The sequence below is a fragment of the Notolepis coatsorum genome, assembly GCF_963971535.1.
Source record: "Notolepis coatsorum genome assembly, chromosome: 19".
Classification (NCBI taxonomy): Eukaryota; Metazoa; Chordata; class Actinopteri; order Aulopiformes; family Paralepididae; genus Notolepis; species Notolepis coatsorum.
This window is the reverse complement of record NC_140183.1, coordinates 76,495,034-76,510,909: the sequence shown is the minus strand read 5'-3', so window position 1 is coordinate 76,510,909 and position 15,876 is coordinate 76,495,034. Positions and strand designations below refer to the sequence as shown.

Below are 15,876 nucleotides of genomic sequence, written 5' to 3'. Positions count from 1 at the left end.
AGCATATAAGCAAAACTAGATTTAGGTCTGTGATGAAAAAGGGTCTCGCGGGAAGGGGGGCCTCGCAAAAAAAAAATTAAAAATAAAAATTATTTAATAAAAAAAATATTTGTGCGAGGCCCCCCTTCCCGCGAGGCCCTGTGCGACCGCACTGCTCGCACACCCCCTGAGGCGGCCCTGATCCTGAGATGTCATTCCATTCTCAGTAACGTGTCCCTCTCTCTCTCTCTTACAGAGACGCTTCTGGATGACTTTCTGCTCACCTACCCGGTGTTCATGTCAACCGGCGACCTGTGTCAGGCCCTGCTGGGACAATATCCTTCCACTCGAAAACAGACCCTCCACCACGCGGCCTCTCTCACACAGCGGCCCACACAACGGCAAATACTACATACGCTTAACAATTCCGCTTTATGTAATTTGCATCTCTCTCTCTCTCCTCGACTTTGACCTACTCTACTTGCACTTTGCCTTGTTTTAAAACTAGTTTAACCAAACAAGTCTCTCTTCAACTTCCCTACACCGCCTCGGGCTCTCTCTCTCTCTCTCTTTATGGTTCAGTTCTCAGTGGGGTGCTGTGTCAGCAAACAGAATCTGTGTGTGTCTGTGTGTGTGTGCCGTTCTGAAGCCTTAACCGAAACCCACCTATTGTACCAAGCGACACCGAGGGAAAGAGGAAGGGAACGAGACCCTTGACAGGAAGCACAAAGTCCTGCACCTGGTGTCGCAGTGGACCGCCCTCTACGCAGACTTCCTGAGGGAAGACGAGCACGTCAAGCTCTTCATCAAGGTGCGAGAGACACACACACACACACATGCTGGAGGGCTACAGGGCGGAGGAGAGGGTGCGTTAGGTGTGGTCATATCCTGGATATTGGGTGTGTGAAGGGAAATTTTCGTTTCCTCCCAGACGCTGTACCGCTACGTGCTGGATGACCAGTGCGAGCACCCGGCCCTGGAGAAGGACGCGAGGGAGCTCCAGAGACTCCTACGCCTGCATCGCAGACAGTAAGCTGACCACCTGACGACCGCACGCGTCGTCCTTATCATAAGGAATCACAGACCGAATAATTGATGTAAGACATGAATAATCCAGGCTATATGGGGGGATATTAATTATGGATTCAGAAAGAGTCTGGATCCGTACACTGCGGTAAACAGGAAATTGGACTTTCTATCTGGAGCTGTGGGGGCAGTTCTGAAAATAAGAATATATGGACGAGTCGGGGGCCAAGCGGACACAAAGACGGAGTCTGTGGTGGTTTCCTGGAGGTCTTGGGGCGATCTCAATGGAGCCATTGATAGATGGAGTCTAATTGCAGTGTTCTGGGGTGTTATGTGCGGAAATATGAAGGTCACAAGCTGAGAAGACACAGGAATGTTCGGAACAGATGATAGAAAATGATCTGTTAGAGAGACGTAGGAAAGGCAGCAGCCTATCCCGTGGGTACAACCACAAGTTCAGGTGACTCCCTCCCTCCCTCTCTCTTTCCCTCTCTCCCTCCCTTACCAGCTTGTGTCGCGATGCGAGACAACTAATAACGGTGACGTTTCTCCAGTTCAATGCATCTAAGCTATAGTGTTTGCTAAACTGGAAGTGTTTCTTTAAGGGACTGGTGTGTTATGTAACATTACGGGGAAATGCGCTTGCCATCTTCTCCAGAGTCGAGCACAAATGAATGGAAGCGAATACGGACCGGCTAGCCTAGCTGTGCTACAACATTGTTAACATGTTAGCTAACATTAGCTTGCTAACGTTACTAACATTGTGTACCATTGATAATGTTAGCGTGCTAGCTAATGGGTCAACCATAACGCACATTCAGCACTATTGGCTACTGTAAACGCCAATCAATATCCGTGACAAGTCCCTGTAAATATGCAGAATCAATTAGCATTCTGCTAGCTGGGGACTTTAAAAGTGAGTGTATGGCACTCCATGTAGATACACTTTTTTTTCCAATCCCAAATTGATGTTTTTTTTTTTTTTTTTTTTTTTTTATATATATGTTTTTTTTTTCACCGCAGTTTTAAATTAATTTCTAAAATCTGAATATTTTGTTTGTAAACAGGAACAACACTGGCCTGTCTTTGTGTCAATGTGCTCCCAAAATCTTCCGATAGGGGCTTTACCAAAAAAAATCTAATATTTTTTAACATATTTAGCATCTAATTGATTCTTAAGGTGAGATCCTGTTGACTAGTTATGAAAGAGCCACTGCTCCTCAAGGATACGTTCTTGATGGGTGCCAGGGTGGCGCACCACGTAGCTGCGCTGCAGTGCAACGCGGATGTCCCGGGTTCAACTCCCGGACCCGGAGACCTTTGCCGCAAGTCTTCTCCCAACCTTCCTCTCTGTCGGGCCTGTCTGAAATAAAGCAGTAAAATGCCAAAAAACAAATCTTTAAAAAAAAGGATACGTTCTTGTTGAATAAAGACTTAATAAAACATAAGCACTGCCTTGCACTTTGACCTCCGAGTGTAAACATCCCACCAGCCTTCCGTCAAATCAAGACGGCAGACACACCCATGTGACCCCCCCCCCCCAAACACAACCACCAATCAAAAGCCCTCCCAGGGGCCAATGCAACCCACCGAGCATTAGGGACCTATGCAGATAATTCCACCTGACACTGCCACCATTATCCGGCCTGCGCCTTAGTCATTTTCATACCCAGGGCCGACAGAGCCTCGACACCCACTCCCTTAGTGCTGTGGACTTTTGTGTGGATGTCAAGTGACAGACGGAGCTCCGCTATTTATGAGCTTCACTCTGTCAGGGTCACTGCCGGCTGACTGCTCTCTAGCAATCGGCTGCCAAGTGGGGAAGCTAAATGGAGTCTTTTTTTTTTACACAGAGAGAAGACTCTCAGTAGCTATTAACCTGCCTCAGCCTCTCGCTCCCATCAACCCCCATCAAGCCTCTGCGGCCGCAGAGAGCTGAGAGGGGCGACGCGGCGGGAGAAGGGTGTGTTCACCCACGACAGGGTGGTGGTGTGTTTTTAGAAAGCTTTTCGACAGTCAACCCAGAATTCAACCTCTCCCTTTCTCTCTTCTGCCCCCCCCCCCCCCCCACCCCCCCCCCCTCTCTTTGTCACGTTTCCTCTTGATACAGCGTTATATAATTCATGACATGCAGCTCATTGACATTCACATTTTTGGGGAGAGAGAGAGAGAGAGAGAGAGAGAGAGAGAGAGAGAGAGAGAGAGAGAGAGAGAGAGAGAGAGAGAGAGAGAGATGTTGCCAATGCAGTGCTTTGAGGTGACAGTGGGAATCAGGTTTTTTCATTACTGAGTGACTGCTGCTGCTGCTGCTTCTGCTGCTGGGCAGTGAGGGGGGGGGGGGGGGGGGGGGGGGCTGCGGTGGGGGTTCCCCCAGGACCGGCTTTGTGCCAACATGCCTATTGTGATGCAGAGCCCCCAGCGCGGGGCTGAGGGATGATAATGGACTTGGGGCTATCCATCACACCGTGGGCCCGGGCCTAGCTGATGAGATCAGGGTGATTAATCGAAGGGATCAGATTGGAAGGTCTAATATCTACAAAGCACTCTCATCCAGCCTTGACACAGAGGTTTAATCATGGGCCGGATGGCACAGAGGAGTGTGTACTCTCACTTCACCTTGACTACATATATTGTATGGATAGTAGTACTATTGTTTTGATGCTGCAGTGTGGGTTAGTTGATATATGGAAGGCCCAAGGGAAGCCTACTGATACCTCATTGAATGGATATGTAAAAGAAGACATGTAAAACAGTATATGGCCTTGTCTCTGTTTAGTTTATGGCGCACTTGACTGATTACTTCCTCTGCTTTCCTCTGCAGCACAGTGGATGACTATTCTCCTCACAGAAAGGTAAGGAGTACAATCCATTGTCTGCACCACAACAATGACACAGACTGCATTTTTACTGATGGAGCCGATTGGCTACTTTTAAAACACTAAGGCTAGCGTCTGGGCTATTGTCCTCCCGTGCGTTCTCACACAATACCAATGTGAGCTGAATTCCACGTATTTCCCTTCGTTTAGAGCAAAGCCCTTTTCCACCAATTGAGCCTGAAGGAGAACGGGCTCCAGCCCAGGGTGGCGCAGAGGGGGAACAAGGAAGGTGAGTCGTAGCAACAACAATGTCTCTCCCGGCACACTCCGCCCATACGTCGTTTCCGCGGTTTCTGCAAGGTTACTACTGTGTCGAACGGGGACAGGGCTTAGAGAGAACAATTGGAATACTTCCATCTGGGGAATGGTGAGAGCGGTTGGAATGGCGATTTCCCAACTCATGGGTGCCTGATATTCCCCTCAAAGAACCCCTTCCTCTTGCACATTAGGGGGCCATAGCTATGTTTCGCCCGTTCCAACTGAAACGGGCCCCACTCGCTAGCAGGGCCCTGGATTGACAAAGCAAACACGCTCCCTGGATTGATAAAGCAAATGCGCGCACTGCCAACGTGGATAACTGATGCGCAATGGAAACGCTTGAAAAAGGCATACATAGAAAGATGTTTACTGACAAAGTCTTTCACCTTGTAGAAGAAACCTTGCTCCTGACATAAACCAAGTAATGTAAATCTTCAGGGTCTAGTTGAGCTGCGTCGTGGTGAGTTTGGCACAGTGGCTACACAGTAGCATCCTGCCTTATGTGCAAATTTGCCTAAAACATTATATTTTCATTGGCTTCCTATTGTGATTCTGGGTGAGGTAGAATATAATGCATAATATCTTCAGAAACCTCAGAATGTGCAGTTTCATTCGGTATATGACATGTTGCTGTAGCATTATGCTGTAAGATTTTAGGGTTGAAGAGTAGTCACACATTTAAGTCAGAGAGAGCAAATTTGTGCATCAGAGAGGCATGTTTCAGTTTATGTCCAATGGCCACTTTACTTTCTCCTGTAAATGTACTGTACATGGTGGGTGTTAAGGGTCCCATATTTGATCTTTAACTGGGCCCCCTGAATCGTAAGGCCGCCCCTGCTTCTGCAGCACAGAGAAGCACAACGTGAGATGCTTTTTGCCTGCTCTTCAATGCGTCCGCAGACAGAGGGATGGGGTGGATGAATCAGTCATTGAAATGCTGCCGGTTCGATTGCTGGCACACAGACAGCTGGCTAGTATTACATCTGGTCTGCGCCACCATTACTCTTTCAGGGCCCTTCTTGGGCAAGGCATCGAATGACTAACTAATAACCATCCAGGGGAGCCATACTGCTGACTGCCCAGGGCTCTGCCTTCTGGAGAACTGCATATCATAGGTGTGTGTGTGTGTGTGTGTGTGTGTGTGTGTGTGTGTGTGTGTGTGTGTGTGTGTGTGTGTGTGTGTGTGTGTGTGTGTATATCTATACAGGCATATGCAAAAAGCATCCCCATCAATATTGAGAAGAGGTCAATTTGTCCCACTCCAAAAATATAGCCAATATGAAAGACAACCCCCTCCCCAAAAGAGAAATGGGGTCAAAACATATATATACTGTATATATATCCTTCTTACCTGTAACTATATATAATAATACAGGAGAATAAATATTTTAAAGCAATACAGAATGTCTGAGAGCCTTACTGCATTATATTCCATTATATTTGTGTCAGCGGCGGGTACCTGAATGTCGTCTTTAACGTTACATAAATAAAGACATTTCCACCATAAATTGATGCAGAAAGGTACACCAGAAAGTGTTTGACACAAAAAATGTCCTGGGGGAGGACCCCTAGACCCCCCCCCCCCCCCCCCCCCCCCCCCAATGTTCAAACCAAACCGACGCCCTTGGCGAAAAACCAAAGTCCAGTTATCACCCTGTACAACATGGCCGATAAAGTAAATAAACGTACAAGCCAGAGAGATGTGATGCATTCAATCCTGCGCTACAGTGTACTGTAACAACAACATTGCCTCCCCCTCTCCTCGGCCAGTTCTGTGCCGTGTGTACATGACCATGCACTCCTTCCTGAGTGTGAGGGCCCAGGCCGGGGTCGTGGCCCAGGAGCTGCTGGAGGCCGTGTCCGAGAGGATGGAGGTCCCGCAGGGGGAGCTGGTCCTGCTGGCCGTCACATACCCTGGAGGTTAATATCACAAACCACACACATCCACGTAGTCATGAACCCTTTGAGGTGGACCGTCTCACACCTGAGATTAGAATACAACCGCTCTAATGTTGACGTCACAACAGCTACTGAAAGCTCTGAGGCAGTCAGCCATACATATGTATGTATGCATGCATGTATATAATGTATGTATGTATGTATGTATGTATGTATGTATGTATGTATGTATGTATGTATGTATGTATGTATGTATGTATGTATGTAATATGTATGTATGTATGTATGTATGTATGTATGTATGTATGTATGTATGTATGTATGTATGTATGTATGTATGTATGTATGCATGTATGTATATATAGTATATATAGTATATATGTGTGTGTACAGTATGTATATATATATGCATGTATGTATATGTAAATATATATCTGTGTATGTATGTATGTATGTATGTATGTATGTATGTATGTATGTATGTATGTATGTATGTATTTATTTATGTATATATATGTATGTATGTATGTATATGTATGTTAGGAGCTTAATCTGATGACAGGATATGCTGCTCACATGTAAATAACATGTATAATACAAGCCGTTAGACTACAGCCTGTCTGAACTGTAGATACAAGCCGTTAGATTAGAGCCTGTCTGAACTGTAGATACAAGCCGTTAGACTACAGCCTGTCTGAACTGTAGACACAAGCCGTTAGATTAGAGCCTGTCTGAACTGTAGACACAAGCCGTTAGATTAGAGCCTGTCTGAACTGTAGACACAAGCCGTTAAATTAGAGCTTGTCTGAACTGTAGACACAAGCCGTTAGATTAGAGCTTGTCTGAACTGTAGACACAAGCCGTTAGATTAGAGCTTGTCTGAACTGTAGACACAAGCCGTTAAATTAGAGCTTGTCTGAACTGTAGACACAAGCCGTTAAATTAGAGCTTGTCTGAACTGTAGACACAAGCCGTTAGACTACAGCCTGTCTGAACTGTAGACACAAGCCGTTAAATTAGAGCTTGTCTGAACTGTAGACACAAGCCGTTAGACTACAGCCTGTCTGAACTGTAGATACAAGCCGTTAGACTACAGCCTGTCTGAACTGTAGACACAAGCCGTTAAATTAGAGCTTGTCTGAACTGTAGACACAAGCCGTTAGATTAGAGCTTGTCTGAACTGTAGACACAAGCCGTTAGATTAGAGCTTGTCTGAACTGTAGACACAAGCCGTTAAATTAGAGCTTGTCTGAACTGTAGACACAAGCCGTTAAATTAGAGCCTGTCTGAACTGTAGACACAAGCCGTTAAATTAGAGCCTGTCTGAACTGTAGACACAAGCCGTTAGATTAGAGCTTGTCTGAACTGTAGACACAAGCCGTTAAATTAGAGCTTGTCTGAACTGTAGACACAAGCCGTTAGATTAGAGCTTGTCTGAACTGTAGACACAAGCCGTTAAATTAGAGCTTGTCTGAACTGTAGACACAAGCCGTTAAATTAGAGCCTGTCTGAACTGTAGACACAAGCCGTTAGATTAGAGCTTGTCTGAACTGTAGACACAAGCCGTTAAATTAGAGCCTGTCTGAACTGTAGATACAACCTGTTAGATTAGAGCCTGTCTGAACTGTACAGTACTAGAATCCCCGGTCAGAATTCTGAGGAAGCAATCCAAAAGCGAACACCCAAAAAGGGTTTACGTTCCTGTCGCATACCAGACGTACACACTGTATATGCTGCGGAATATGCTTCGGGGTCCAGATTGTACGAGTATGTCTGAGAATGTAATCTCACGAGAGGTGACCTAAATGTGTCCCCCCCGGTGATAGAATGCACTTTCTGCTACGTAAATAAATGGAATCCTGCAGACGTAGGAGAACAAAGTGATGGGGGCAATCACCTGCGGTCCAGACGTGTGAAGCATTGGCCCGCTATCAGCTGACTGGCTGCCTCGGAGCGGAGCCTGGCACAGGGGGACTTATCTGCAGCCGATAGCTGGCGACACTCTTTGCCAGACGTGTTTTTAATGGCATTCCACTGCGTGTGTTCTATTTCCCTCTCCCCGCAGGACGGCTCCTCCTCCAGCCTCGGGACAGGCTCTACTCGGAGTCGAGGACACCGGTGGGGAGGCTGCACGTGTGCAGAAAGGACCTGAGCGAAGTCATGGTGAGAATATCAGTGACTGTCACTTCACACACACGGTGTGAAGCTGAATATAGTTCTTAAAGACAGATGTAACCTGTGTGATGTATGTATGTATACCATACTGTATGTATGTATGTGTACTATATACTGTAGGTATATATGCATGTATGTATGTATATATGTACTGTACAGTGTGTATATATGTACTGTATATATGTATGCACTGTACAGGGTATATATATGTATGTACTGTACATGGTATATATATATGTACTGTATATGTATGTATATATAAGTATTGTACATATATATGTATGTACTGTATATATATGTATGTACTGTACATGGTATATATATATGTATGTACTGTATATGTATGTATGTATATATATGTACTACTATGTGTGTATGTGATGAGTTTTGGTTTATAATGTTAGGAGCTTAACAACACCATCAACAGCACGTTTATCTGACGACAGGATCTGCAGCTCACATGGAAATATCTTAAATAAAACAAGCCGTTAGATTAGAGCCTGTCTGGGAATTACACAACCACCACCTTATCACTCTACAATACATAATCACTGCTATTTCACCTCCTGTCCTCAGAACCCCATCGCAGACGACTCGGAGCTGCAACAGAGGACCGCTCGCATGCTAAGTATGAACACTTGGGACGTTGCCGTTGCCCTCACCAATTTCGACTGGACCGTCTTTGACTCGATACACGAGGTCAGTCCCACGTTAATGTTCATCAAATATCATAAAGAAATATTACCAACATAAGGTATGACAGTATAATAAATAGGTTCCCTATACTCTAGTTACTGTACATATTATGAGAACACAAGGCTTGACGTTGGCAACTGTGTTAACTTATATTATCGCCAGACTTCAGAGTTGATTCAATTACGTTTTTGTCCTTTTATAGCAAGAGCTGGTGTATTTCACGTTCAGCCGCCACGCCAGCAGTGGCCACACTGTGGCGCTAGAGCTGCTGCTGCAGCGCTGCAATGAGGTCCAGCTGTGGGTAATGACTGAGGTGCTGCTGTGCCCCACGCTCTGCAAAAGAGTCCAACTCATCAAGAAATTCATCAAAATCGCTGCCCAGTAAGGACCTTTTTCCTCACCTCAACGACTTCCTGTTGAAAATATGGAATAGCTTACTGATTTTAATCTCATATGGTTGCTTTTGACTGTGTTCTGACTATAAATATAAACATATATTTTGTTTACTACTCACACTGAGGCTTAGAAAGGGACACTGCCCCCTCTAGTGGCACATTTACAAACTGGCATAGCCCACATTTCCAGTACGTCCAATTTAGAATAGATTAGATTCAAATGTATTGTCATCATACAGCACAAGTACAGTACAACAAAAAGAGGGTTGATATCTAACCAGAGTGAAAGTGTGACAGTAAAGTGCAATAGTAAAATAGAATATACATGTGATTAAATGTATACTATACATTTTTATTAATTGGTTTACTTTCTCATATTCTTTATATTCAGAGTCAATTATATTGCTTAGACTGTTTATTATTATGTTCATTCTCCTTATATTTTTTTTATATTCAGATGAAATTTGATTGCCTATATTTATGTCTTCCTACTATTACCCTGTCCATACCTGTACCTCCCCTCCCCCCTCCCCAAGCCGCTATGACGCCCAAATTTCCCGAAGGGGATCAATAAAGGAATATATCATCTTATTGTAGAAGGGTGGATTATCCCTGCTTATGGGAGTAGTTATACACAGCCACCTGGTAGCAGGATACAGTAGAGTTTGATCTATCTGCACCCCCGTCTTTGGGCCCGGAACGTCGTTCTGGAGGGCGGGCAGCAGGAGCGGATGGGGCCCAGGGTTTTCTAACCTGGGGGGTGGTACTCTGGTCTTCCTCGCCTTCCAAGGCGGTCAGCAGTAGCTCCCCACACACTCTCACTTCCCCCAGTACCTCCGTTAGCCCTCCCACACCCGGTGACTGTCAGTTCAATAGTTATATTGGGCTTCCCTTTAAGCAGTACCCTTCCTTGACCACCTGTATAGACCCTCAATGAATATGCTGCGAATGGGGTGGAAGGGTTAAATAAATATACCACAGTCACAAGTATTTACCCGGTCAACAAGGTTAGCATATGATCAGAAATAGACACTCACACTGTGCTCCCATTTACTTCTACTTTATATAAGCCTGGTCAATTATCAGTTACAAGTTGTACTTTATGTGGTTCATATGGCATGTATTCATATACGGCACCGGATGCTCTCACTTGTATTATAGGGGAACACTATTCCCAACATAGGCACCTCGTGCTCAATACATTAATAGTAAACCCCGCTTGGATTAGGGGAAGACCCAGGCACATGGTAAGTAGTTCAATGGGAATTCAAGAACGTCACAGTGATGCACAAATACAAAAGAAATCATTTACATGTGGGCCCACGTTACCAAATAAAACCTACTCTAAAGCCGGCTTATAATGTTTGGGGTACCCCTAGACACTGGTCGTTAGCGTTCGCTCGAATGGATACTGTTGTGGGCACACGAGGTACCGTTGTACTTAGCCAAGATGGCGGACCCACTCTCATCACCTCTCGTCCGGGTGACAAGATGGCGTCGGGCGATCCCGCGAGCACAGCCAGCGGGCTGGGGTAGACAGCATGGGCAGTGGTGAAACTGGAGGAGCGTGCTGTGTTGTGGCGACCTCTGCTGGTGGGGAGAGGTGTCCTCTGCGGCGTCGATGAGACATCCACTGCGGGCTGTTGACTGGGCTGGCGCGCTCTAAACTGTTTGGCTACCTTAAACACAGCTAAACTGTGGGTCTTAGTGAACCCTCCTGCTATCGTCTGTACTACTAACGCAACGTGGCTGTATGCACCACCGGTCTTCAGCGACGCTCGCCTGGTAGTATACTTGAGTCACTATAGCCGTTAGCAGCATGCTAATACACCGCACACACTGCTACTATAACACGTTATCTATGGACGTTGGTTCTTCTTGCTGTATCGCTTACTCACACACTTCACTATCGCTTGTACTTCTAGGATAACACGTTATCTAGCAAGTACTCTCTATCACCCGTCGCTCTCCAACGGGGCTCTTCAACGGGACTCTTCCAACGGGGCTCTTCCAGAGCACACGCCCGTTGCGACCGCTCATGTCCGAGTTCACTGTCAAAGAGGACTTCCTTGTGTTCCGCCCTCCAGGTAATCATCTCTTGCTTGTTGCTTCTCTCTCCTCCGCTCCACCTGCCACCACTGCCCCCTGCTGGCAACCGCAACTGATCCCACTATAGGACCACTCCAGAAAGGGAGAAAGATGCTTCAATGTCATGTTAGTGATCCATATCGAAGCCGGAGAAAGAGGAGCACCTCGCATCATTAGTAGTCCGGGCAAGATATCAAAAGGAACACTGTTTATCACACTTTATACACACACAGGGGAAGTAACAAGTTAGTCAGCACTTCTGAATACTTAGCAGAATATTCAGGATGCTACATTTCCCCCCACTTTAAACTTGCCAAGTCCTCTGCAAGTTACTTCAATGAAACCAGTTTAATCACATGAAAACGGTCCTTAGACCAACAGTTTCACACATTGTTTCATTAATAGTACACATTGTTCCACAAACACACTCTTTAGCACATAGTCCTGGCGATACCGAGCGGGTAGCCGACCTCTGGTGCTCCTCTGGGGCCGGGTTCGCTCAACCCCCCTCGCGTCTGACTCCGTGTCCGATTCGTCCGTCCCTGTCCTGTATCTTGTTGCGGCCCTTGGGTCGGTGGTCGCGGATCAGGACTCGGTCCCCCGCCCTCAAGAGTGCGCCCCTGGACTTCCGGTCGTATATCCGCTTGCGTCAGTGAGACGCATGCTTTGCGGTGGCATTCGCAGCGGCCTTCAGTCGCTCGTGGTGTCCCTGGACCCATTCGTCTAGGTTCTCTGCACCGTCGTCGACGACATCCCTGCCCCCCAGGACGTCTCGGGGCATCCTTGCGTCCCTCCCGAATAGCAGATATAAGGGGGAGTATCCCGTGGAGGAGTGTATGTGGCAGTTGTACGTGAGTACCAACTCCGGCAAGTGTTCCTTCCAGTCCCTCTTCTTGTCCGCGGGTAGACTACGTAGCATGTCGTGCATGGTTTGGTTGAACCGTTCGCACTGCCCATTCCCCTGGGGGTGGTATGGCATAGTGCGGCTCTTTGAGATCCCATAGAGCCTACAGAGCTCCTTGATCACACTGGACTCCCTGGTCAGCATGGAGCCGGGCGGGGCAGCCGTAATAGACGAACCAGTGTTTGATGATTGCGACGGCGGTGGTCTTTGCGGTCTGGTCCTTGGTCGGAATGGCGATGGTGAACCGAGTGAACATATCTGTCAATACTAATACGTTCTCGTACCCGCCTGCTGCACTACACGCTGGAACATCTGGACTACGCGGGCAACTATGTCAGGATCCTGTATGTGGACTTCAGCTCGGCCTTCAACACCATCCTTCCACCCATCCTGGAGCACCAGCTATCCCTGCTGCAGGTGCCGGCCTCCACTCGCAGGTGGATTACCGACTTCCTGTCCAACAGGTCTCAGCGGGTGAGGCTGGGGAAGAGCATTTCCAGCTCTAGGTCCACCAGCACCGGTTCCCTGCAGGGCTGCGTTCTATCCCCACTACTGTTCTCCCTGTACACCAACAGCTGTGCCTCTCTACACCCCTCGGTCAAACTCCTGAAATTCGCTGACGACACCACCCTGGTGGGTCTCATCTCCAGGGGGGACGAGTCGGCCTATAGGAGGGAGATCGAGAGGCTGCAGAGCTGGTGCAGCTGCAACAACCTGGAGCTCAATGCTCAAAAGACAGTGGAGATGGTAGTGGACTTCAGGAAGAAAGCAGCCCTGCCCCCTCCCATCATACTGGGAGGCACCCAGGTGGCCTCCGTGGAGTCATGCCGATTCCTCGGCATGACCATCTCCCGGGATTTGAAGTGGGAGCTCAACATCACGGGCCTGCTCAAGAAGGCCCAGGGGAGGATGTTCTTCCTCCGGCAGTTGAAGAAATATAAACTGCCGAGGACCATGATGGCCCAATTCTACACGGCCATCATTGAGTCCATCCTCACCCACTCCATCATCTCCTGGTTCACCGCTGCAGCGGCAAAAGATCTTGCCAAGCTGCAGCGGGTGATTCGCTCCGCAGAGAGGGTGATCGGCTATCCCCTGCCCTCCCTCAGGTCCCTGCACGACTCCAGGGCGCTGAAGAGGGCGAGGAAGATCATGGCCGACCCATCCCACCCCGGTCACAGCCTCTTCACCCTGCTCCCCTCTGGGAGAAGGCTGAGGATCCCAAAGGCTGTGAAAGCTCGACACAGACTGAGCTTCTTCCCCTCAGCCGCCAGGCTGATCAATGCCTCAGGTCCCCCCCCCCCCCCCCCCCTCGGTACCCCCCCCCCCCCCTCTGCCCCCAAGTGACACTGGCACAATGACACTGACTGCACTGCACTAGTCCGTACTGGAACTCTGCACTCTTCACTTTATATATATATATGTATTTTATTGCCCACTGCACTGTCTCGTTTCTTGTCTGTGTTGGTGTTGTTTACTGTGAAAAAAGAAAATGCATACACTGTATTGCTGCAACAATTACCAATGTGTTTTACACAAATGGCTCAATAAAGGAATCTGAATCTGAATCTCTAGTAGGGTGAAGTCCATGGCTAGGACTTCCATGGGCGCCGTTACGTTGGTGCAGGTCATCTGGGCCTGTGCCTTTGGGAATACGTCCCGGGCAGGTACCACCAGCTGTAGGACCTCCTCTCCGTCGCGGGGGTCGCTGACGCGTCTGAACAACACCTGTTGGTGCAGACGGAACCTCTCCCACTGTCCGTATACCTTACGGAGACCTGTGTCCATCTCCTGCAACTGGGTCTTAGAGGGCTGGACTCCCCGGGTCACCGCCCGCCACACCGGTCCCAGTTCGGGGTCGTCTGCCTGAAGTTGCCGTAACTCCGCCCAGCTGTATCCGCTGTTCCCCTTCTGGGTCACGATCTGTCTTGCGACGACTGTCGGAACCCCCTGCGGTTCGGTCCGTCCCTCTGGGCTTAGGAGAGCCCAGACTTCGTCCGCCGGGATCACCACATAGCCTTCGCGTGCGACTAGGGCGGGGGCCCTCGATGGGACGGCCCGTTCCTCGGGGACCAGCCGAGTATGGGTGCCCGTCGAGTACGGTATGGGTGCCGTGATCGTGACGAAGTCCTTCTCGGTGTCCTCCACTTCGGGTTCTGGCCTCATCGGCATGCGTGACAGGGCGTCGGCGTTCTGGTTGAGCCGGCCGGGCTTGTAGTGGACCACGAAATCATACTCAGCCAGCTGAGCGTTCCAACGCTGCTCCACTGCCCCCAGATTGGCCGTACACTTCCGTTCTGTCTGCCTCATGGCAGCGACAACTCGGCGCAGTGCGACACCTCCGGCGCCGGTCCGACGACTACTGGCGAGACGCATCCCCTTGATCCCCTTGAAGAGGCCGTCCACTCCGCCGAGTACGTTCATCCCCAGCAGTCCCTGGACGGCGTCTCTCGCGGGTCCTCGGAGGGGGTCTTCTTTCACAATGAATATGCACTTCCCGGGGAACGTCATTTCCAAGCACTTCACCTCTGCGTACAGGCACCCCACCACGGGGATCTCCAAACCGTTGGCGGCCGTGAGGGTGATCCAGTTGGCGGAGGTCAGCTTCTGTTTTGGGAAGTTTCGCTTGAAGTGGCTCTCCGACATGGTCGTCACCTCGGCTCCAGTGTCGAATAGGCAGCGAGTGTCCACACCATCTATTTGTACCTCCAGGGTGAAGCATTCCCTGTGTACCTGCTGCTCCTCGGGGCTCTCAGCGACTGGGTCGGCGGCTCCGGTCGCGACGGCGTCAATCGCCCTTTTCGGTCGGGGTCTCGACGGGCCCGGCGCTTCGGGAGCGGGAGAAGGGGCGGGGCGTGGTCCACCGGCGGGGCAGGGGCAATCTCTGGCGATATGGCCCGGCTGTTGGCAGGTGTAGCATATCAATCGCCCGTCCTCGTCTCGGCGGGGCATTCCACGCGGGGCCGCGGACACGTCTCCCTATGTCGCCGTCCGGCGACGCCTCTCTGGGGCGCGTCTGGCTCCTGTTGCAATGCCTGGAAGAGCTGTTCCTGGCGCGCGCCCAACCGCTCTTGGCCTGCGAACAGCTGTCGGATCGACTCTTGGAGTGTGTCTGCGAGAGGAGGGGTTTTGCGTCCCTCTGCGGCGGCGGTGTGGATCAGGACCCGGGCGGGACCCTTCGTGGGGGGCAGGACCATCTCTTCCTCGGACCAGTTTATCGCCGCCATCATCAGGTCGATAAACGTCCGTCCCCCGTTCTCCCTCACGGACCTCCTCATCTCCCGTCTCAGCATCTCGTCCCTCAGGCCGAGCACGAACTGCTCCTGCAGCCAGGCGGCAGGATCGGTGACCTGTCCGGGGTCTCTGCCCTGAATGCGCCGCATCCGCTCCTGTAGGTCGTACGCAAACTCTTGCACGGTCTCACCGTCTGACTGCCGGCGGTCGAGGAACTCTCCCAGGCGGATGCTGACTGGGGTCTTGTCTCCGTACGTCTCCTGCAGCAAGTGAAACAGGGCGTCTGGCTCTGGGGCGGTTCCTTCCATGGCGAAGCGTACCGTCCGCTTAGCCTCGCCCTTTAAGT

General features: G+C 49.5%; 1 protein-coding gene across 1 annotated transcript in view; it reads left to right on the top strand.

The window, feature by feature from the left end:
• The window catches only part of rapgef5b (Rap guanine nucleotide exchange factor (GEF) 5b), a 42,898-nt gene that overhangs the window by 16,020 nt on the left and 11,002 nt on the right, over window positions 1-15,876 (top strand). The window contains exons 4-12 of the mRNA XM_084336361.1: window positions 236-314; window positions 646-790; window positions 911-1,008; window positions 3,827-3,857; window positions 4,032-4,110; window positions 5,910-6,059; window positions 8,104-8,201; window positions 8,790-8,912; window positions 9,112-9,290. Coding sequence (XP_084192487.1) covers window positions 236-314; window positions 646-790; window positions 911-1,008; window positions 3,827-3,857; window positions 4,032-4,110; window positions 5,910-6,059; window positions 8,104-8,201; window positions 8,790-8,912; window positions 9,112-9,290 — 982 coding nt within the window. The remainder of the gene's footprint in view (window positions 1-235; window positions 315-645; window positions 791-910; window positions 1,009-3,826; window positions 3,858-4,031; window positions 4,111-5,909; window positions 6,060-8,103; window positions 8,202-8,789; window positions 8,913-9,111; window positions 9,291-15,876) is intronic.